General features: G+C 39.7%; 1 protein-coding gene across 1 annotated transcript in view; it reads left to right on the top strand.

Annotated features, from left to right (window-relative positions):
- Nucleotides 1-8,235: 8,235 nt before the first annotated feature.
- LOC106869164 (A.superbus venom factor 1) overlaps nucleotides 8,236-25,590 on the top strand; it is a 168,614-nt gene continuing 151,259 nt past the window's right edge. Inside the window, exon 1 of the mRNA XM_052976969.2 lies at nucleotides 8,236-8,740. Coding sequence (XP_052832929.2) covers nucleotides 8,622-8,740 — 119 coding nt within the window. The 5' untranslated portion in view covers nucleotides 8,236-8,621. The remainder of the gene's footprint in view (nucleotides 8,741-25,590) is intronic.

Consider the following 25,590-nt stretch of genomic DNA (forward strand, 5'->3'; position numbering starts at 1 on the left):
CTGTTCTCCCCCCCCCAACCGTTTCAAAGTGAGCACTGCATACTTCGAGATACTGAATTCCATCCCTATATCCTTGTACATTTGTACAGTCTTAAACAGCCTCTCCATTTCAAGCTCTGTTTTTGCGAACAGTTTTAAATCATTCATGAAGAGAAGGTGGTTGAGATGAGATCCATTCTTTCTCAGTTCATAGACTTCGAACACACAAGAATAAGCAAGAGTGACAGAAACAAGCAGTAAGAAGGAAAATGCCACTTGTATTTGAACACTATGCAAATTATATTTTAAAAATACTTTTCTTTTAATTTTTCTAAAATTTAATTGTTTTCTATACTTACAGTTGAAAAAGTCTCAATGACTGAAAACGGTACTGAAATGTTTTATATAAAATTATCTTAGCATTTTCTACCTTGACTTTTTTTTCCATATATATATATATATATATATATATATATATTTATTTATTTGTATGCGTGTCTATATGTGTTTGTATTTGTATGTATGTTTGTATTTACGGAGATATACATGTAATTTTATATGTGTACGTTTCGCAAACTGAACGAAATGTCCAACTTTCGTTACATACTTTTTGCAACGCCAACATTTCACTCTCTCTACCTCTATCTATTTTTTTCCTTTCTCTCTCAAATTTTCTGTTTCTATTTCTTCTTTTCCCCTTTTTCTTTCTCCCCACCACTTGTTATTCTCTCATTTTTTTCTTTTTGCTTCTTTCGCCTGTAACAACTAACTTGTGTAAGCATACGCCAGGAGGTTTTGTGCGCGTGCGTATGTGTGTGTGCGTGCATACATATATATGCATTTGTATGTATTTATATTTTGCCTATATATGTGTAGTGAAACTAACACCTCGATCGCCATTACATACAAAACTACCTATCGCCATTAGATACAAAACTGCTATCGCCATTCTTCTCATTTAAATATAAACAAACGCGAGCTTAGCAGAGAACCCATTCCTTGTCATCACGTGACTGATTATTATTCGAAGCGGCAACTTCTTCGAACCGTTCCCGCCAGAACGCAAACTGACCAATCACGGCCCCTAATAAGGTCACGTGATAGAGTATGTTTCTGAAGCCATCGGGAGCCGATAGTTTGTTATAAATAGCTTTAACTCGGCGGCCAAATTCGTCTCGGTCCAGTTTCTCTTAGAGACTGTTCCGTGTACCACACGACAGCAGCAGCAACAATCAGCCAGCGACCACTTCAACAGCTTCGTCCAACGATGACCACCGCCGTCGCCACATCAGCAACACGAGTCTACGACTACCAACCAGCATCATCGTCATGACCAACACGATTCTACGATTACTACTAACCAGCATCAATCTCCACCAGCGTCAACACGACTTACTATGTACACCAAACTAAACCACCGCGGCACATCTCTCTCTCTCTTCGATTCTGTTAGGTGACTTAGCTTCACCACGATAATAAACAGACAAGAGATTTCAGCCTGCGATAAACGTCTGTCCTCAAGGCCCTGGCATCGAAGCCAAAACACAACTAGTGATAAGCTCTGCCAAACGACGAACGACGAACATCTGTATAACAAGAATCACGGCCCGGCATGGATGCCACGACATCACAACTAGTGATCAGCTCTGCCACACACAGCCCCAACTCACTTCTTTCACATACAGACTCATACTATTGTGTACTTAAGAGCTGGTATAAAATGCTCACGTGTTATTGACTCTCTATCTGCTGTAACAACTCACATACACATACATGTATCACTCACATACATACTTTTCTTTGTACGACGGCCTGTCTTTGATTATGTTCTTATATGTCGCATTCACAATCTCACATAGACATACATCTTTTACGCCACAATAAATATCTCTGTTATTCATCTTATACGGTTGTGGTCTTTCATTACTGGTCATCACTCAAAAATGGTGACTAAATGCCAGTAATAGACCAACCGTTCTATCAGTCTTTTTCACTACATCTTTTTTCTTTATTTCGTCTGTTTGCCTTCGACAAACCGACTGGTGCGAGGCTAGTGTAGTGAAACTAACATCTCGATCGCCATTACATACAAAACTACCTATCGCCATTAGATACAAAACTGCTATCGCCATTCTTCTCATTTAAATATAAATAAACGCGAGCGTAGCGGAGAACATCTCCTTGTCATCACGTGACTGATCATTATTCGAATCGGCAACTTCTTCGAACCGTTCCCGCCAGAACCGAAACTGACCAATCACAGCCCTTAATAAGGTCACGTGATAGTGTTTTTCTACTCCCGTCTGGGAGCCCCCTTAACGCCTTAAATAGATCAACTTATACCCAGCAAATTGGTCTCGGTTCAGTTCTCTTTGAGATCTGTTCCGTGTACCACACGACAGCAGCAGCAACAATCAGCCAGCGAGCCAGCGACACATCAACAGCTTCGTCCAGCCAACGATGACCACCGCCGTCGCCACATCAGCAACACGAGTCTACGACTACTAACCAGCATCATCGTCATGACCAACACGATTCTACGATTACTATTAACCAGCATCAATCTCCACCAGCGTCTACACGACTTTCTATGTACACCAAACTAAACCACCGCGGCACATCCCTCTCTTCGATTCTGTTAGGTGACTCAGCTTCACCACGATAAATAAACAGACAAGAATTTCAGCCAGCGACGAACATCTGTATAACAAGAATCACGGCCCGGCATGGATGCCACGACATCACAACTAGTGATCAGCTCTGCCACACTCACAGCCTCACTCCCTTCACATACAGACTCATACTATAGTGTACTAAAAGAACTGGTATAAATGCTCACGTGTTACTGACTCTTTCTATCTGCTGTAATAACTCACATACACATACATGTATCACTCACATACACACTTTTCTCTGTATGACGGCCTGTCTTTGATTATGTTCTTATATGTCGCATTCACACTCTCACACAGACATACACTTTAATGCCACAATAAATATCTCTGTTATTCATCTCATACGGTTGTGGTCTTTCATTACTGGTCATCTATGTTATCGTAGTATAACATATTTGTGTATCATCTTTGATATATTTTTTGTGTTCGACCGTGTGACACGTTTAAATAAAAGGTGTCCTCTGTTTTTCCATTCGTCACCATATCCTCCTTTTTGAGTTCGCACGGTCGTCCTTACATATGTCTGTATTTGTATATAGCCATGTTTCTACGTCCGTATGTTTAGTGTATAACGTATATTATAGATCGCTTGGTATGTGCATATATTGCTAAATGCATATGTAATTTAGCGTGAAAATGTTTTTAAACGGATATATCTTTTAATTTATTATTATTTTTACAGCTAATTATTTACCCTGGGTATTCAGGCCTTTTTCCTTCTTCATAAGCTATTTTGGTTTAAGGTTGTCCCCACTTTTCATAATAATATGATTTTAAACGCGCAACTTGTTATTTCATGAAACCGGTTGTTGAAAAGACCGTTAGTTGAAAGGACCAATGAAACAAAACCATGTTCAAATGTGTATCGGCAAGACTTCCGCCCGTCCCCGCCCCAAAAAACAAAAACACCCGTTTAAAAAAAGGTTTTTTCGACACAACCCCCACTCCTTTTGGCAATGGGGAATACGAATCTGCAAAAAAATTGGCAAAAATCGGCATTTTAAAATTACTACCCCCACTCTTTCCTGTGCATCTATCAAAGTAACTGTATTTTTGCATATAACTTTGTCTTGCTCCATTCTAAACAAAACTGTCCGACGAACGGGAACGTGAAACTCTGAGTAACAGTTTTTGTGATATATTTGCTGCTTTTTAATAAAGTATATATACATTTGAATGGTGTACAATGAACTTGCCGCGAGGAGTGGAATATCCAAACGTTTCGGATTCAATCCTTCGTCAGGGGGCAGAGAAAAAGAGGAGAAAAGGAGAAAAAGTCAGTTTACATCCTCTCAGCTTGAAAAACTGGCTGCAACTGATAATGGAGGCAGAATAACACGGGCTGCTAACGTAAAACAGAAGTTATAAGAGAGGGCGTGCAGAAAGGAGAAGGAAAAGGGTGATGGAGAGAGTAGAGGTAAGTAAATACGGAAATGTTGCAGAGTGAGTGTGGAAGGAGGATCAAAAAGAGTAAAAAAGAATTAAGAGGAAGTGAAAGGATGAAAGGAAAAACGTTCATTCATACCTGTTGGGGACATAGTTTCAAGATCAAATATGAGACGTTGCTCCTTTCGTTTCCAATAGAAGGGGAATCCGTGGTGAAAGGCCATACCACACACTGATAAATCTGCAATAGTATGATTCGCAGTGTTGAAGTGGATGGCGACAGGTTGGCCTGGCATACGAAGCATTATGCCTCGGATGTGTTCGCAAAAACGATCCCCAAGGCGTCGCCCTGTCTGTCCAATGTAAAGAGCACCGCAGAGTTTGCATACAATGCAATATATAAGAGTCGCCGAAGTGCAACAGAAGCGGTGTGTTATGTGATATTGCTTCTTGGGCCCCGTAATGGTGGTAATATTGCTGATGTAGGGGCATGTGTTACATCGTCGGCGAGAACATTTAAAAGTTCCTGGTTGTGCGGAGCTGGGAGCTGTGAAGCTTCTAACAAGGAGATTTCTAAGACTCCTATCTTTTTTAAAAGACAAGAGAGGCGGTGTGGAAAAGATAGGGGCAGTTGTTGGGTCAGAAAGAAGAATGCGAAAGTTGTGGGTGAGTTTGTGCGTTAGAGGGAGGATGGACGGGTGGCAGATGAGAAAGAGTGGGATGCGGTCGGTGGAAGTGCGTGAAGATGGTAGGAAAGCTGCGGTGCGGTTGATGGCTTCGGCTCAGTGGAGTGCCGAGTCGACAACTGATGGAGGATACCCTCAATTTAGAAAAAAAACTGTTGGATTAATATATATATATATATATACTACCCAGTTCAACTCATAGAGGAAGGAATCAGACGTGCATCACAAATTAACATAGAAAACTTAAGAAAAGTTAAACACAGCAGCACACATTCCCCGAAAATACTACCGTACATATCCACATACAACCCCAGAAACAAAGAAGCCTTCACCATCATCACCCAAAACATACCAATGCTACATAAGGACCCCAAATTGAAGGAAATTTTACACACACACAAAATCATCAAAAGCCACAAACAACCAAAATCACTGAAAAAGATCCTCACAAAGGCAAAATTACTTTCCGAAACAACAGATGCGAAAGTAAACAAATGTGGTCGACCAAATTGTGCAACATGCCCAAACATTCTAGAAGGTTCAGAATTCCTCTTCAAAGAGGGACACAAATTCAAAGTTAAATCTAACTTTACTTGTGCCTCAGAAAATCTTATTTATGTAATAAGATGTTCGGGCTGCCACGAGAACTACATAGGGTCTACAGGGTTATCGCTCAGACGTAGATGCACTCTACACCGCCAGCAGATTGCACACCCAGAATACCGAATGATACCTTTTAGTGATCATATTGAAAAATGCGCAAAACAAATGCTACCACAATTTATAATCTTTCCTTTTTATCAATGTGCCATTAAAACACCAACACAGATTAGATTAAATAAGGAAACCTTTTTCATTCAAAAATACAAACCCAAACTTAACCATTGCTAACACATTTAAATAAGGAAATTCATCACCCCACTGGGAAAAATAAGGGGGAAAAAATATAGAACAAAACCATGGTAAATTAATCAAATTCTACCACCTCCTAGATTTCGATTATCTCCCCTATACCGGAAGAAATCCCTAATTACCTCCCCCTATCTAGAACTCTTCTTTCTCAGACTGGAACGAACACGACACAATGAAGTAGAGAAATTTGAAAAGACAACACGAAACCGGTTATTTCTCAAAATACAATGTTTATATACCAAAAAGATTTTATAACATTTTTCTAACATTTTTCTTACATAATTTAAATATATACTTTAACCATGTAACACAAGCCTTCTGTAGTTTTTTCACTCTTATTATCTTATATATATATATATATATATATATATATATATATATATATATATATATATATATATATATATATATATATATATATATTCGACGGGCTTCTTTCAGTTTCCGTCTATCAAACCCACTCACAAGGTTATAGTAGAAGACATCTGTCCAAAACGAAGCGCAGTGGGACTGATCCCTGGTTGGGTAGCAAACTTCCTACCACACAGCCATGCCTGCACCTGTGTTCATATCTGTAAAGCCGTTCTCGATCTCTCCACTTGTCGGAAGACCTCACAAATGTAGAGAAAGCGTAGAGTCGATTGAATCCTCCTCCGTATATGGCGGTAACCTCTTCTGAGTTTTTGTTGTGGCGTAGGCGTAGCCATGTGCTTAAGAAGCTTGCTCTGCAATCCCGCACTTTCGGGTTCAGTCTCACTGCACGGCGTCTTCAACAAATGCCCTCTACTATAGCTTTGGGTCGACCAATTGCCCTGTGAATGAATTTGGTTGATGGAAACTATGAGGAAGTCCATAGCGTGTGCTCGCGCGCGCGCGCGCGCGTGTGTGTGAGAGTACGTGCGTCCGAGTATGTCCTTCTACCGTTGACAACTGGTGTTAGTCTGTTTACGTCCCCTTAACTTTAGCAGTTTGGCACAAGACACCGATAGGGTAAGACCAGACTTTAAAAAAATAAACATCGCGATCGTTTGTCCGACTAACCCCGTCAAAGAGATGCTCCAGCATAGCCGTAGTCCAATGACTAAAACAAATAAAACAAAAGATAAAATGGCGGGATCAACCTTGGTATGATTTGAACTCAAACTATAAAAAGGATTGTAATTAAGTACCGTAGTCCACCACACTGCACTCATGCTTTATAAATAACGATACAAAACCAAAACATCTAGAGAGTGGCCAGGGTCGAAGTAAGACATTGTAGGGCCTCTGGGCCAATATGTTTTGGGGCTATTACGATTTTGTTAATTCAAAACATAAGATAAGAGAGCCCCATTAAATTTTGGGGCCAGAAGCAGTTTGAAGAGACCCCCAAAGCTTAAAGGGTCTCAGTTAATTCTAACAGCTTTTAAAATCTAAAACGGTCCAATAAATCAAAAGAGTACTCATTAATTTAAATTGGATTAAAAACAAATTAAGCAAGTAAAAATAAATTATAAAGTATTTGATTGCTGTAAATATATTTTTTTAATTTTCAACTCCAAGCTTTAGATTTCCTTGAGTTGAAGAGACCTCCAATGCTTGAGGTCACCAAATTTGGGGCTTAGAAGTTCCTGGGCTTTGGTGGTTCCTGGGCCATGGGCAGGAGAATCCCTCGGGCATAGCTCATATTGGCCTATACATAAATCTGGCCCTGAAAGTGGTAATTAACGAAGATGACAGGTAGGCGTCATGCTGGCAGTATTAAAACTCAGAACATAAAAAGGGAGGCGTTATTAAAATCTGCAGGTTTTACTTAAAAAAACCCTTTTATTTTTAAACGAATAATGATTCCCTACACTCATACCATGTCGCAAATTTTGCAGAAGGATTACAGCCGATATAATCGACACTAGTGCCTGCCGACTCTCTTTTGAACGTACCAGGAGAAATATTAAGACAAAGTTCCAGCAGGATCTAAATTAAAACTAAGGAACATAATAAAATAGGTAAACAATTTGCTTTGGTGCGTTACCGATTCCATCATCCACAGCCCTTTTATTAACAGACAATTAAATAAATAAATGAAAATGATGAACATCAACATAAATTTTTCAGTGTCACTTTAGCGTGCGGTCTACTCGGCCGTGAAGGCGCATGTCTTAGTGGTTAGGCACTCTGTGGTATGCTGAATCTCTCTAAGAACTACATTAATGGTATACGTGTCTATGGAGTGGTCAGCCGCTTACACTTTAATTTCACGAGCACGCTGTCCCGTCGATCGGATCAACTGGTAATCCTTATCATCGTAACCGACGAAGCGTGCAGCTCAGGCTTAACCTTCATTCTAACCCGAATCCTAACTCATAAGGTCATTTTAAAGCGTAGACGAAGTATACTACAACAGACCACATGCTAAAGTGGTACCAATTTTTCTTTACACGAAGAATAGTAAATAACAATAATTTTTGCCTTCCTCTCCCCCTTTATTTTGTTGCGTTTTCAATCTATCGCCCAACTTGCAACGTAGTAATTTTTAAGATTAAATGTGCAAAATTGACAAACGGAAAACCGCATTAAAAAATGCTTCATTTTCTGATCAATAGATAATAGCATAAATTACTTTGTGTGTAGACAAATGCTATAGGATAGTAAGAACAAAAAGTCGTTCGTTTGCCAAAAATAACATTTCTATACAAAATTTCCAACAGACACTCCCATTCAAAGTTGGGGTAATTCGGTTAAATGGTAGTAAACTACATTGTTTTTGTTTTCGTCAACATTAAAAAATATAAACAACAAAATTGCATAAAATGCCGTAATTTCCGCTGTGTAATTTCACTAAACTTGGATTGTGAACAAAATATAAAACATATTAATTTGTTTCTTTAAGAATTTGATATTCATGAGAATATGATTTGCATGCATGCGTTCTTTATTTTTAAAATATAAACGTGAGCGGATTGACATGTTTTCGTAAGCGGCATGTAAATATCACATATGTGAAATGGATACGGCGGTATATATAAAATCGAATCAGAGGTTCGTTTTTCATTTCAATACGCACGCAACAAACATGGTACTCTTAAAAGTATGGCTTTATTTCATGGTGGTACAGCTAGTAAGGTAAGACAGTTATAATATTACTGATGAATTCGAATGCTTTTTATTTATATCTATATAGTCTGTATGTAACGAAGCAGTTAGTACAAGAAGTTTTATTTGGTGAACTTTCTAATAGTAAACCAAATCTTACTAATGAAAACATGCTCTCTCTCTCTCTCTCTCTCTCTCTCTCTCTCTCACACACACACATACACACAAACACACACCTCATTATGTGTTTAGGCATACCTACACAAATGTGCCCCAACGTTTTGTTTTCTTATAACTTCCAGAAAATTAGATATTTTTTAATGAAATTTTCTAAAAATACGCTTTAGATAGTGTAGTCTAATTATATCGGAATTTGTTGTGAAAAAATTTCCGACGGCGGCAAGAGGTATTTCGGAAAATTCACACGAGTAGGCTATTACCTCATTTCTTTCAGAGAAATGGGTAATTTTTAATGAAATTTTCTACAAATACCTTTCAGAGTGTGTAGATTATGATTATATATATTTTTTTAATGATAAAAAAAAAAGTACTCGTACGCATACATATTGACACGCATCACAATATTTTTTTGAAATTTCAAGTTTCATTTTGTAGATAGATATACATGATGTATGTCAGTATATTTGTGTACTCGTTCACCAATTTTTTCATGTCATATCAAATTCCAATTGAATTGTAATCTACACATTCTGAGAGATATTTGTAGAAACTTTCATAACAAAATTACTCATTTTTCTGAAAGTTATGAGGAAACAAAGTCAACTCGTGTGAATTTTTCGAAACTCCTTACTTCACTCTTGAAAAAAAGATTTTAACAAAAAATTCCAATATAAACATAATCTACACCATCTGAAGCGTATTTATAGAAGATTTCATTTAAAGATATCCATTTTCCTGAGAGTTATGAGGAAACAAAGTTGTGTTGGGGCACACGTGTGTAGGTATGCAATGTGTATAATATGTACGTGTACACACACACACACACACACACACACACACACACACACACACACACACACATACACACACACACACACGTGATTTTATATATATATATATATATGGGAGAATTTACGAAAAAAACAACAGACGAAGACAGGTGGTGTAAACAACAAATATATTAGTTTAACGCTCGGGAATAGAGAAAGTCTTTGACGTTTCGAGTCTACGCTCTTCAACTGAAAGGAACACAGAAAGAAATATGGAGAGAAACAAGGAGAAAAAAATATAAATGTAGTGGTCAGCGATCTATCATACACGCACACACATATGTATATAAATTTCACGTTCAATTAAATGACGGAAAGAAAATGGAAAGTTGAGATAATTATTATCAAAAAATTGGTAATCTTTACTTCTTACAGCCGTTTCCATTTGTGTTCAGTATGTAAATTACAAACTTATACTTTAAATTTGCATTTATATGTTATGAGCATAATTTCATCAGAGAAAGATATACATGAAGATATTACATGTAGACCTTTCCATTCATGCAAGCAGACTATACATACACATACCCACTCACACACACACACACACACACACACACACACACACACACACACACACACACACACACACACACACACACACACACACATTAATGAATACACAAAAACGTACAAATGCAAACATTGGTATTTGTTGATATTATGAACATGCATAAGGTGTTGAGCTCGCAGAACTGTTAACGCGTGAGGCAAAATGCTTAGACACATATCGTCCGTCTTTTCGTTCTGAGTTCAAGTCACGCCGAGGTCGACTAGGCTTATAATCTTTTCGGGTTGGATACAATAAGTACCTGTTGAGTACTGGGGTTTGAATTTGCTGGCCTTGTGCCTAAATCTGAAATCTATCTATCTATCTATCTATCTATCTATCGATCGAAAACGTTATAACGTTTTGTGGAAGTGTGCATGAAAACTTGCTCAATCAATCACTCCCCCGTAGTTACCTCATAATACACTCAAACACACACACACACACACACACACACACACACACACACACACACACACACACACACACACACACACATCTTGCTTCCCAATTACATGATTCCGGGCTCAGTCCCACTGCGTGGCACCTTAGGCAAGTGTTATCTACTATAGCCTCAGGCATACCAAAACCTTGTGAGTGGATTTAATAGATGGAAACAGAAAGAGGCCCGTTGTATATATATATATATATATATATATATATATATCATCATCATCATCATCATCATCATCATCGTTTAACGTCCGCTTTCCATGCTAGCATGGGTTGGACGATTTGACTGAGGACTGGTGAAACCGGATGGCAACACCAGGCTCCAATCTAATTTGGCAGAGTTTCTACAGCTGGATGCTCTTCCTAACGCCAACCACTCAGAGAGTGTAGTGGGTGCTTTTACGTGTCACCCGCACGAAAACGGCCACGCTCGAAATGGTGTCTTTTATGTGCCACCCGCACAAGCCAGTCCAGGGGCACTGGCAACGATCTCGCTCGAAAATCCTACGGGAGCCAGTCAGGCGGTACTGGCAACGGCCACGCTCAAAATGGTGCATCTCATGTGCCACCCGCACAAGAACCAGTCCAGGGGCACTGGCAACGATCTTACTTGGCTTGCCGGGTCTTCTCACGCACATATATATATATAGGGAGAATTCACAAAAAAAGAAGCAACAAAAGACGAAGACAGGTGGTGTAGACAACAAACAGATGTATTAATTTAACGCTCGGGAAGTGAAAAAGTCTTTAACGTTTCGAGCCTACGCTCTTCCACAGAAAGGAACAGGGAGAGAAAATAAGAATGTGTAGTGTGGCTAGCAATAGCAATCAAAGGCGGTCCATAAGCAAAAAAAAAAAAAAAAAAAAAAAAAAAAAAAATAGCTGAGTGCCACTGGTTTTGTTGATCAAATAGACCCCGGTAATTATTTTTGAAAGCCTGCTACGTATTCTTTCGATCTGTTTCGCTGAACCTCCAACTTATGGGGACGTAACCAAACAAACACCGATTGTGGAGAGGTGGTGGGGGACATATATATATATATATATATATTTATGTGTGTATCTTTGTGTCTGTGTTTGTCCCCCAGCTCCCACAATCACTTGACAACCAATGCTGGTGTGTTTACGTCCTCGTTAACTAGTGGTTCAGCAGAAAGATACCGATAGAATAAGGACTAGGCTTACAAAGAATAAGTCCCGGGGTGGATTGCTTAGACTAAAAACCCTCGGAGGCGGTGCTCCAGCATGGCCGCAGTCTAATGACTGAAACAAGTACAAGAATAAAAGAATATATATATGTATGAGTGCTTGCGTGTACGAGTGTGTGTGTGTGTGCGTGCGTGTATGTGTGTGTGCGTGTATGTATTCTTGTGTATGTTCTGAAGTGTTGAAATGTTTTAGTTATTAGACTGTGGCCATACTTGGGCTCCACTTCATGTGGTTCTCCACATGGCCTCTAGGGAGCCATTTAAGATTTTGTTGTTACAATTGATGTGCAATAAGCTGGTTATACTTCTACAATACATAAAATATTTTAACAATTTTTTGAAAAATACAATTCCTAATAATATTTAATTATATAAAATGTAATAGGATTTTTTTCAAAAATATCGACTGACTTGGACGGTCCACCTGAATAAAATACCAACCAAAGGGGGTCCATAAGCAAAGAAAAAAAAAAAAGAAAAAATAGCTGAGTGCCACTGGTTTTGTTGATCAAATAGAACCCGGTACTTATTTTTAAAAGCCTGCTATGTATTCTTTCGATCTGTTTTGTCGAACCGCCAACATACGGGGACGTAACCAAACAAACACCGATTGTCGAGAGGTGGTGGGACACACACACACACACACACACACACACACACACACACACACACACACACACACACACACACACAAATCGTCAGTAAATTATAAATCCGAAAGAGAAGCACACTCTAAATTATAGAGCATTTAAACAAAGATAGTTATGGCCGGATCATAGGGTTCCCCAGGGTTTCGCGTCGTCCATAAAGAGCTTGACTTTACATAAGTCTCGCCAGACCCTAATGGGCATTAGGGTCTGACGAGACGTATGTAAAGTCAAGCTCTTTATGGACGACGCGAAACCCTGGGGAACCCTATGATCCGGCCATAACTATCTTTATCAAAACATATACATACATACATACATACATATTTTTAAAAAAAATTATTTTTTTATTTATGTGTTTCAGCCAAGTGGCTGCGGTCATGCTGGTGCACCACCGTGATTTTCACGTTCCTTGCATGGCTCTTCTCCCCCACCTGACATGGTCCAATCAAGAGTTTTGATGGCACATCTGGTGTATAAGAGAATTTGACATAGCTGCCCTAAACTGCGTCTCATTACGAGCCATTGGTTCGTCTGGTATCGTGGAGAGGAAAGCGTCAAGTTTTGTCTTGAAGACCTCCGCATCCATGTCTTGCATGTCTCTCAAATGTTTTGGCAGGGCATTGAAGAGCTGAGGTCCTCTGAAACCGAGGCTGCTGCAGTATCTCGTTCTTATGTGAGATGCAGTGGACGGTATCTTTGGCACCATGCAGTGGCGACCCGTGCGGGCATTCCTGTAGTACTTGATGCCAAAGTTTGGCACCAGTCCTTCCAGTATTTTCCATATGTATATTATTACATATCTCTCCCGCCTGCGCTCCAGGGAGTAGAGACCTAGTGCCTTCAGTCGCTCCCTGTAGTTCATCTGTTGGACTGTGGCGATCTTTTTTGTATAGTGCCGCTGAATTGCCTCGAGTTCTGCTGTCCGCTTAACACTGTGTGGTGACCACAGCTGAGAGCAATAATCTAGGCGGCTCAGAACAAATGTCTTCCATAGAGTCAACATGACTTTTTGATCCCTTGTACGGAATGTCCTCAGTATCCACCCTGCCAGTTGTCTGCACTTTGCTGTCAACTTGACAATGTGCATGTGAAATGATGCATCACTACACATGTTGATGCCCAGATCTCTAACTGTTTGTGGTTCTGGGATTGCAGTACCTCCAGGATCTGTGTATGCCAGTTGGGAGGTACTTGTGGTCTTGTAGCGCAATACTTGAAATTCTTTTGCATTGAACTGCATATTATTTTGCTCTGCCCACTCATATATTGCATTTAGGTCATTCTGCAGGCTTACAATATCATCAGGATTCTTTATTGCCTGAGATATCTTTGTGTCATCAGCATAGCTAGTGACAGTGGCTCTCCGAGTGACCGTGGGCATATCCAGAAGGGCCACTATGAACAGTAGTGACCCCAGAACAGTTCCTTGTGGAACACCGCTCAATATTTGTGCTTCCCTAGATAGTTCTCCATTGGCTGCAACTGTCTGACTTCTACCATTCAGGAAGTCATGCAGCTACTCTCCTAATTTACCAGCTATGCCAAGGTTTCGCAGCTTGTGACATATCAAGCCATGATCAACTTTGTCAAAGGCTTTTGCAAAGTCGAGATATATCACATCAACATTTGAATGGTCAAGTAGCTGCTTCAGGACCCAGTCATAATGCTGCAAGAGCTGCGTGAGGCAGCTTCTACTTGGACGGAAACCATGCTGGGTCTCATTCAGCAAGTCATTTTTTTCTAGGAACGCAATCAATCTCCTTCTGACAATTCGTTCCATGACTTTGCTAATATGTGAAGTCAGAGAGATGGGCCTGTAATTCCCAGCCTCTGCTCTGCTTCCACCTTTATGGATAGGACATATGGTGCCTTCCTTCAGCTTTTTGGGAAGTTTATCATTTGCAAGGAAACTCTGGAAGAGTATCCGGAGTGGTCCTGCTAATTCTTGTTTACACGACTTTAAGAGGACAGCTGGGAAACCATCGGGACCAGTTGCCGAATTTGAGCTCATTTCATTTATGGCAGCTATCACATCTTCCTCTTCAATGTCTATGTAGGTAATGGATGCAGTCTTTTTCTGCTGAGTGCTATTGTCAAAGAAATCAGCTGGGTTCTTTATCTGCATGTGACTCAGAGGAGAAGTGAAGACACTCTTGAATTGTGTACTGAGCACTTCACTTATCCATGTGGGATCTGCAGTTAGTGAGCCATTAGGCAGGAATAGGGGTCCTATCTTATACTGTACCGTAGCAGTCTCTTTTGCAAATCTATAGAAAGCCTTGGGGTTTATTTTTATGTTTTCTACTGCTCTCTTCTCCTTCTCTGCTCTCTCCTTTTCATGGGAGAGTTTAATTTTGTTTTCTATTTCTAACAGTGTTAGTTTTAATTTAGCCCTTTTCCTATCCCCCAGTTCTCTATTTAACTGGTTTGAGACCTTTGTTCTGTGTCTCATAAGGATTTTCCTATCTCTAGGAATTCTATTGGCATGTTTGCTGGTCTTTCTATATGGCACGTATTTGGTGCATATGTCTTGTATGGTTGACATAAAATGACTTAGTTTGAGGTCATTGTCTTGTATAGAAAGGCTGTCATGCCAGTTTTGATTTCGAATCTCTCTGCGAATTGACTTCCAGTCCGCCCTGTGGAAATTCAGGTTGGATATTGCTTGAGTCCTCCTGGTGGGGTGGGTGTCAGTGGGTTGTCTAGGACCATACATAGTTAATTCTATAATGTTATGATCTGAGAGATGTGGGCGTTATTTTCACATTATGGATTAGGCTCACATTGTTTGTGAAGCAGAGATCTAAAATATTGCTTCCCCTGGTTGGTTGGAGTATCACTTGTTCCATGAACAACATGTTGGATAGTTCTAGCAATGATTTTGCCTGGCTTTGTTCATGCAGTGACATCCCAGAGAGGATGTGACCTTCAGGCCATTTAACATTTGGGAGGTTAAAGTCGCCTAGGAAAAGTATATTGATGTGTTGGTCCAGATTTGTCAGGACCTCTTCTATGCGTTTGAGGCTGTCCTCAAATTTACCTTCCTGCTTTGCGGTATTTGGTGGACGGTATGTTGAGCATACAACTACATCAATTTGTTTTATGTGTACTATTAAAGTATCACATACAGAGTTTGAGTGTGATAGTAGTAGTAGGGATGTGACATCTTCTCGGATGTACATTGCAACTCCCCCATGACTTCTATCCCTTCTGTCTGTTCGGAGTACGGCATACTCTGGTATATTTATCTCCGCGTCTGCTATATTAGGTGTTAGATGCGTTTCGGTAAGCACCATGCATATTGCTTGATTGCATGTTACTAGGTCTTTCAAGTATAGGAGCTTGTCTTTGCCGCCTGTTCGTAATAGGCCCCGGATATTCAGTAGGAATATGGGTGTGATATCTGTGCAGGGGTTCCTGGTGTTAGCGGTGGCCATCCCTGATCCATCATCTGTGGTGGTCTTGGACAATGGTTCGTGTGGCGTTGACTCTGTACCCTCTGCATCCACCTTAACTGTTGTACCATTTTCTGCAGTTCGTACAGCCTCTGCATACAGCCTTTTTTTGGGAGCAGAAGGAATATACGGACTTCTCTCTTTGTGAGTCCTGTTGGTATTCGGTGGATTATGTGTACTTAGATTTAAGCTTTCTGGTCTCCCTTTTCTGCGCTCCCGCTTATTTTGTTGTAAGTGGTTATCTACCTTGTTTAGCTGGTGGTGTTTGGGATGGGCAAATTTGCAGTTTCGTCCCTTTTCCCCGTGCCAGCAGGCACCATTTAGGTAGAATTTACAGATCTGTTTCTTTTTCTCTGTGTGACGTGTTTGGGCTTGAAGCCTGTTTGTGTTTACCGTCTTCTTGTCTTTTCTCCTGTCTTTGTCGTTTGTGGTGCAGCGTTGGCTGTATTCACCATGGTCATTGCATCCCTCATCAGTGGCTACAGCACTGGTGGCATCTGCCTTGTCTTGGTGATCCGTTTGGTCCTCCTGAGCCTGAGCACAGTGTGCAGGGTCTTCACTGTCCTTTTTTGTGTCCGTGTCTCTCATAATGCCTTCTAGGAGGTCAAGGTGCGGTTTCACGAGCTCGTAGGAGCGAATGAGCTCCAGTTTCTTTCGATCAATTTGAGCCATTGACCTGTGGAAATTGTACCTATCCAGGCTTTCGGCTATTAGATCATTTGCTGGTGATCCTTTGGCCAGGTTCCATGCGTGTACAAGAAGGCGAACTTCCTCCAGCTGCCAGTTTCGGTGCATCTTCATCTTCTTGTTGGCCTCAACTTGGCGCTGTACAAAGTTTCGTCCTCTGGTATCCATGGTGCACGATATTTGAGAGAGAGAGGTTATCTTAAAGTATATAGAAATAGTACTAGAAAGAAAGAAGAGTATAAAGAGGGGAGGGAGAATACGAAGTAGAGCGAGTAGAGAGTGCGTACAGAGTACGAGATAGATAGATAGAGAGATAGATAGAGAGATAGATAGATAGAGAGAGAGAGAGAGAGAGAGAGAGAGAGAGAGAGAGAGAGAGAGGATGTGATAGGAATAGAGATGTATGAGAGAGAGAAGATAACTCAAGAGAGAAACAAACAAAACGAGGCAAGACAAAATGAAAATGAAAAGAATAATGAAAATATATACATATATACATATATATATGTATATATATGTATGTATGTATATATGAGGGAGAGAAGACAACTCAAGAGAGAGAAACAAACAAGACAAAATGAAAATGAGAAGAAAAACGAAAAATGAAAAACGAGAAATATATATATCACGGAAAACAGAGAGAGAGGGTGAGAAACAGAGAAACTAAGAGAGAAAAAGTGAGGGAGAGAAGATGGGATAAGAATAGAATAGAGATTTTGATTAAGAGTGTTAAAACGAGGTGACTATAAGGGAAATTGAGTGAAAACTTTTAATACTTTAAATAAACTAAGACGAACAATTTTATCGTAAATAAACAAAAAACTATTCTGTGAGAGAAATTACAGTATGTTAACAAACAAGTGTGAAATAGATTATTTTGTCGTAGATTTTTAGAAAGAATATAGAATATAGAATATAGAATAAAACTTAGTATGTAAATAAACTAAGAAGAACGATTTTATCGTAAGTAAATTTTATCGTAAATAAACAAAAACAAAAACTATTCTGTGAGAGAAATTACAGTATGTTAACAAACAAGTGTGAAATAAATTATTTTGTCGTAAATTTTTAGAAAGAATATAGAATATAGAATAAAACTTAGAAATAAAGAATAAAACTTAGCTCAGATTTCTATCTTTACAATCTCTCACCACGTGCGTGGTTCCTTCGAAGATGGTTGTTCGCTTTGGTTCACTCACATTAATGTGCGTTGTATATATACTATTTACTTTCTTTTTCAACGGATATAATGCAGGACCGTCGTTAAACAACAGGTACCGAGTTTTGTGTCGGTTTCAGCAAATATTTATCTTCGATATGGAAAGATACCTGTTGGTTGCTTCGAGAGACAGGGAAAAACACGTCTTAACACTACGAAACCGGAAGTATATATATATATATATATATATATATATATATATATATATATATATATACACGCATATATTCAATAACAGGATAAGATCTTTTACAAGAACTTATCAAGTAGCTAGCGTGAAAAAACCTATATATATATATATATATGAAAATAACCAACAGGTTATCAACAAGTGATGCAGTACGACCGTTTCAAGCGATTCCATTTAATTGAACAATACAATCATTACATCAATTTAAATGCAAGGCTATCATCAGCTGCACAAATTAATAGAATTTTGATCAGTCGGACACATTAATATAATTCATATATACATGTATACACACACACACACACACACACACACACACACACACACACACACACACACACACACACACACACATATATATATATATATATATATATATATATATATATATATATACATATATATATATATATATATAGATATATATATATATATATATATATATATATATATATACATATATATATACATATGTATATAGATATATACATATATATATGTATATATGATGTATATATATATATATATATATATACATGCACGCACACACGACGAGCTTTTTCAGTTTGCGCCAACCAAATCCTCTGGGAAGGCTTTGAACAGCCCGAGGCCATAATAGAAGTCACTTGCCGAAGGTGTCACGCGGTGGGACTGAACCCAGAACCATGTGAATGGGAAGCAGACTTCTTACCACACCCCTATATATGTAAGCATAAACATGCATGCATAGTTGTTCAAGATGCTACACAGAAGGATCAAACACGAGACTGTATGATTCTGGAACGAGTTGTCTGCTTGGCCAGATAATTGACACTCCGTCACTTACGACGATGAGGGTTTCAGTTGATCCGATCAACGGAATAACCTACTTGTGAAAGCAACATGCATGTAGCTGAGTACTCCACAGACACATGTACCCTTAACGAAGTTCTCCGGGAGATTCAGACATGACGCAAAATGTGAGAAGGCTGGCCCTTTGAAATACAGCTGAGTGGACTGGAACAACGTGAAATAAAGTGTCTCGCTCAAGAGCACAACGTGCCGTTGGGAATTGAACTGGTGATCTTACGATCGCACCTTTACTTGGCCAAATACCAGTACGCGCTCACACACACACACACGCACATACACATACACTCATGCAGACGCACGCAGACGCACACGCACACGCACGTAAGCGCACACGCACGTAAGCGCACACGCACGTAAGCGCACACGCACGTAAGCGCACACGCACGCACGCACGCACGCACTCCCACGCCCACGCACACCCCGCACTCTCACGTCCACGCGCACCCCGCACCGTCTCGACATGTTTGAAATGTAATGCAATCAAACACAGTAGTGTACCGTAACGTACCACAGGCTGCACAAGTCGACCTCTCTGCGGGATGGTGAAATTACTGTAGGGGAAAGGATGTTTAAAAGACAAGGATGTTTAAAAGACAAGGATGTTATGCTTGGCGCAGCTTGAAAACTACATTAAAAAACTGTGGTAGAGGTTTATTTATCTTTTGTGAAAATTTTAAATCTTGACATGCTTTCAGCAATAAAGTAATGGCTGATGTCTTAATGCTTGTTCATAAAGCGGCGACCTACCAGATTGTTAGGATGCCGGGCAAATTGCTAAGCGGCATTTCGTTTGTCTTTACGCTCTGTGTTCAAATTCTGCCAAAGTCGATAAAATAAGTACCAGCTGAGCACTGGAGTCGATGTAATCAACTTATTCCCACTCCTCCGAAATTGCTGACCTTGTGAAAGTGGTATTTATACTTTTTCAGAAAGTACTGAACCAATTAATTTTCCTGCTTTTGTCTGGAGTACTGTTTATTTTGTTTACGTAAAAGCCTACATTCTTTTACATATACAAACCTACATACATAAATACATGTATATATACCAAACGCAGACACGGATACACAGGGTGCTTAAGATATTTGAGGACAGATTTATGTTTATAAAAAAGCAGATACATAATAAGAGATGATAACTTTATTATTAAAAATGCTTTGAGGATAAAAATAAACCTTTTTTTTCTATAATGTTGTTCAATAAAGCCACCTTCAACTTCAATAACTGCTTCTATACAAGCTCTAAATCGTCTACATGCTCGAATCAAGTGGTCCTGGTTCATTTCAGACATTACTCAGACTATGGCGGATTTTAAAGAATCTTTAGTGTTATGGGCGTGTTCATTGACCTTTCTCTCAATAACGCTCCACATGTAATAGCCCAATGGATTAAGATCTGGGGAATTTGGAGGCTAAATGTTAGGTGTTATGTGATCATGAAAATTTTCAGCCATCCATTCCTGCGTTACTTGAGCCTTGTGTAATTGTTCAGAGTCTTTCTGAAACACATATGAGCTTCCATTCATTGCGTATACTGTCTGTGCAGGGCTTAACAACTGTTTCCAAGACCTTAATGTAGGCGACAGCGTTAACTCTAAGGCCTTGTGGAAAGAAGTAAGGAGGCATCACATGTCCTTCACTGCTGACAACCCCTAAGATCATGACAGTTGCAGGACATTTCTGTGAGGCACATTTTGGAGACGAGGGTCTTGAGCACTCCTCAAGCTTTGCTCGACGCTCTGAAAGCAAAACTGCACCAGGAATGGGCTTCAGAAGAGTCTGCACATAACCATCTGTCATTTCTTCCGTTAACTTTATAATCTTAGTCGAAGTTTTTGTCTGAGAGAAACCAAATCAAATCTACTGGATTTTTCATTCTGTTTAAGAGCCTTTTAGTTTTGATGTAGCGATTTTCTTTTGCTTTTTCTGACATAAATTGACCTTTCCTCATCATATTTGGGTGGCGGGGTGGGGATGACTATCCCGAAATATAACAACGTATATATTTATCTATTATATATGTGCGCGTGTGTATGTATAAATAGGGTGTCCCAAAATTAAGGAAACCAACTTTTTTCAATTTTGTCAAAGCAAAATATTGTAATATTTCGGGTCCGAGCGTAGCAATGCAATGCTAAAGGAAACACAATTATGGCACTACCGGTTTTATTCGATATGACCACCTGTGTTTCGAATCAAAGCCTTAAGTCTTCACACACGACACGCAGCCGTTCTTGCGTAATCGAAGCCCATTCCTGGCGGAGTTTTGTCAGAACGTCGAGCAAAGCATGAGACGTGCTCGAGACCCTCGTCTCCAAAATGGACCAAACAGAAAAATTCAACGGGTTGAGATCAAGGCTTCTTGAGGGCCATACATCTTTGCCTATGAACGACGGAATGTTTTCGTGAATCCAGTGTTGTGTCTGTTTGGAGCTGTGGGATGGTGCCGAGTCCTCTTGAAGGCTTTAAGTTGCGTCTTGAAAATGCTCATTCACCCATGGAAACAGCTCAGCTTCCAGAATGTCGCCAACGAATTGTTAGGTGTTAATTTTAACACCCGAGGGCACAAACACCCAAACCGTAATTGACTATAGATTTTGGCGTTGATTTGCGAGCAAGATGCACTCCAAAGTCGGTCATTTGAGTGATTTACTGTCTGTTCGATTTCAAATTTCTTTTCATCAATGAACACCAGGTTAGGCAGCGTGCCTTCAGCTATCTGACACAAGATAAGACGACTTTTCTCCAGTCTCATGGCCTTATAAACTTGAGTGAGCTCATGACAGTGAATCTTGTAGGGGTGGGTCCTGAGATCTTCCTTCAGTACTCGATACATCGATGTTCGGCTTATTTTTGCTGTGACAGCCAGTTTTCTGACGGACCGACGAGGATTTCGTCGTATCTTTTATCTGGTACTTTTGATAAAATGAGGCTCCACACACTTCTTTTTTTGGCCGCGTCCAGGTCGATCAGTGGTGGAACCAGTCTCTTGAAATTTCTTGACAATTTTCCAGACTGTTGTTCAGCTAATTTTAAGCTTTTTTGCTGTAGCTGTATTACTTTTGCCTCCTTTGTGGAGGGCTATGATTTTACTTCGGTCTATAGCCATTATCTAATTTATAAATCTGAATTCTTTTAGTCTGAAACAAAAAGAAGACACACTAAGCTTTCATAATGATGCATAATTTTTATATCTTATCACATTTATAGATAGTTATTAAAACCCGAAACTTCGGTTGCCTTAATTTCGGAACACCCTGTATATAACGAATGTATTGACGGCTAGTAATGAAAGATCCTGTAGTTTTCGTTAGACCTTCTTTCTAGAAGTTAAACTTCGTATATAAAACTGAAGTGCATATCTGTCTGTCTATCTGCCAGTGTATCTATCTGTCTGTCTGTCCATCTCTCTGTCTGTTTATCCGTCTGATTGTCTGTCTGTCTGTCTGTCTGTCTGTCTGTCTATCTCCCCGTCTCTGTCTGACTGTCTGTCTGTCTAATGACTGAAAGAAGTAAATAACAAAGACTCCCCCCCCACCAAAAAAAACAAGCAAAAAACAAATTGAAGGAAAAAAAAAACCTGCTCTGTGTTTCCATATGTGCTTCTTCGTCTTTCGAACAATAGCGGTCAGTCGAAAGACACTTGCTCTATAGAACATGTTCTCTTCGTAGTTATCTCAACTGATATACTAGAATGCGTACAGTGTTCTAAATATTAGTTCTTTGCAATGCAATTTAAATCGCACTGTATAATTATATGCTTGCGTGCACGTAAATTCTTCTTATTATTTGCATTTCATCCTTTTGGGGTCAATAAATTAAGTACCAGTGAAACACTGGAGTCCATGAACTCAACTAGTACCCCCCCCCCCAAATTTCAGGCTTTGTGCCTTTAGTAGAAAGGATTATTACTATTATTATTATCATTATTAAGGCGAGCTGGCAGAATCGTTAGCACACCGGGCGAAATGATTAGTGATATTTCACCCGTCGCTACCCGTCGACATTGCCTTTCATCATTTCGGGTTCGATAAAATAAGCACTAGTTGAACACTGGGGTCGATGTAATCGACTTATCCCTTCCCACCAAATTGCTGCCCTTGTGGCAAAATTGGAAACTATTATTATTATTATTATTATTTTATGTTTGACTTTTGCTTTGCATTTGTACAAGTTGGATCCAAGTCTCACCCAGAGACCTGAAGAGACAACAAGTTAGAAGTTCATGTAGGTGTTATGCTTAGGGTACCATATATTTGGATTTGTACATAGACATATTATTATTATTATTATTATTATTGCGGCGAGCTGGCAGAATCATTAGCATAACAGGGGAAATACTTAACGGCACTTCGTCCGTCTTCACGTTCAAAGTTCAAATCCCGCCGAAGTCGACTTTGTCTTTCATCCTTTGGGGCTCGATAAAATAAAACCTTGAACATTGGTGGGGGTCAATGTAATCGACTTACACCTTTCCCCAAAATTGTGCCTATAGTAAAAAGGATGATTATTATTATTATTATATGAAAACTCAGAGCTTAATTTGCTGGGTATGATGGAAAATGTCAACTGTTCACAGCCAGCAGACTAAGGTGACAATTGTTTACTGGTCATGTTCCAAGAACCCTGCGAAGAATTCTTGCAGTTCCAAGCAATGATGATTTTTGTAGGTGTTCTACCTTCACACTTACACCGACATTTTTTAGCCATGTTGGTAGTTGAGTGCTGATACTTCAAGTAAAACAATTACTATTGGTATTACGTCTACTCTCTTCATTGACCACAACATTCGTATTTCCCACTTTAAATCGTCATAGTTGTTTATTTTTTCTTTTTCTTTCACATTGATCCTTTTGTCACCGGAGCATGCTATGTCAATTATCATACACGTTCTTTCTTTTTTATTCACCACAACAATGTCCGGTTTCCGATGTCTGATCCGGTGATCGCACTGGATCATTGCATCCCACAGGATTTTGCAATTCTCATTTTCGGTGACATCTGGAGTTTACTGATACCACGTCTTTGCTCTTTGTAGGCCGTGATTTCCACAGAGCTCCCAATGTATCATTCTTACCACATTGTCAGAGCATCTTTTGTATTCGCGTTGTGCCAATTTCGGGCATTCGCTAACGATGTGCCAAACCGTTTCACCCCTCTCACCACATATTCTGCATTTGTCATTATCGGTAGTGTTGTCTATTCTGCACTTCATATAGTTGGCTCTTAACGCTTGTTCCTGAGCTGCGCATATGAATGCTTCTGTCTCTATCTCCAGGCCATCCTTCCTCATCCATAACCACCGGTCCGCTGTATCTGTCTTGGCGTTTACATCGCTTGCAAACTGACTGTACATTTTCTTTTCCTTCCACACATTTTGTCTAGTTTTTGTTCATTTTTTGTTAAAACTTTTCTCTAGTTACACAACTTTCACTTTTGATGACGCCAGCCTTCGTGTTTCAACAGTGACTCCACGGCATTTTTTATATACCACCATAATCTGTTTTCGTCTCCTTCGATACTGTCCTGGCAACTGATCAAGCATCTTCCACTCTTTCTTCTGGACAAGTACAGCCTATCAGTGTCACTCTTAGGGTGAACTTTTTCATCCAAAATCCCTGTACCTCATCAGGTCCTGCTGCTTTCCCATTGCTTATCTTTTGACTATCTCCGCTTATGGCAGAGGTAAAGACAATGGACCGCATCCCCTTTGGGATGTTTTTTTTTGGTTTCTTTATATCAGGAACCCACTATATCGAGCCCGAAGATTCCGAATCTGCCAAAAAAATCTGCATTTCAAAATTTTAAGCCCCCATAACCCCGTCCCCCATTTCTTAAATTTTCACTTTTAAAAATACTTTTAATGGGTTTCTCGCTCATAAGGGGTATCTTCAGACCCCAAACACTGCTGGCCTGAGACCTTTTTAAAATATAGAGGGGGAAAAGCCTCGTTTTTAAAGGTAAAACCCTATGTGATTATCTCTGTTTGCTATTGTCCATCAATCTTCGGCCGCGCTGTCATCTTGCAGTCACAAAAGCACCACGAAGGTAAACGATTGTCTCCCTTCGGCCTTGGCTATTGGTTTCCGGCTGTAGTGCCACCCTGCAGATTCCCAAAAGCCAGCAGGAATTTTCTGTATAGACAGTCAATGTATTGTATATCCGAAAAAGAGAACACTCTAAAGCATCCCCAAACGCTTTAGCCTCGCAGACGTCTCGTCAGACTCTAAAACCGAAGACTTTATATATATATGAATGATGAATTCTCTCGTCGTGAACGACAAATGAGTGTAAGGTAAAATAAAGCGGTAATCATGTTCTATGGACACACATGTACCTCTTAAGGCCTGTTGGTGCCTTGCAAACTTTTTAGCAAATGGAACAAGTTGAGGACTCAGTTTATTCGAGTGCTTGTGGATCATTTACTACGTATTTGCTTGAGTGAACGGCAAGGCCTGCTTTGCTCCGTGTCACAAAACCACAATGACAGGTAAGGTTTTCACTTAGAGGGGCAGTGTTTTGCCAGCATGCCTTCATGCTTGCACGAAGTTGTGTGTATGCATGTATGTATATATGTAAACTTTGCTTTTAAACCTTTCGATGTCGG

Source organism: Octopus bimaculoides, chromosome 2 (assembly GCF_046866305.1).
Source record: "Octopus bimaculoides isolate indiv1 chromosome 2, ASM4686630v1, whole genome shotgun sequence".
Taxonomy (NCBI): Eukaryota; Metazoa; Mollusca; class Cephalopoda; order Octopoda; family Octopodidae; genus Octopus; species Octopus bimaculoides.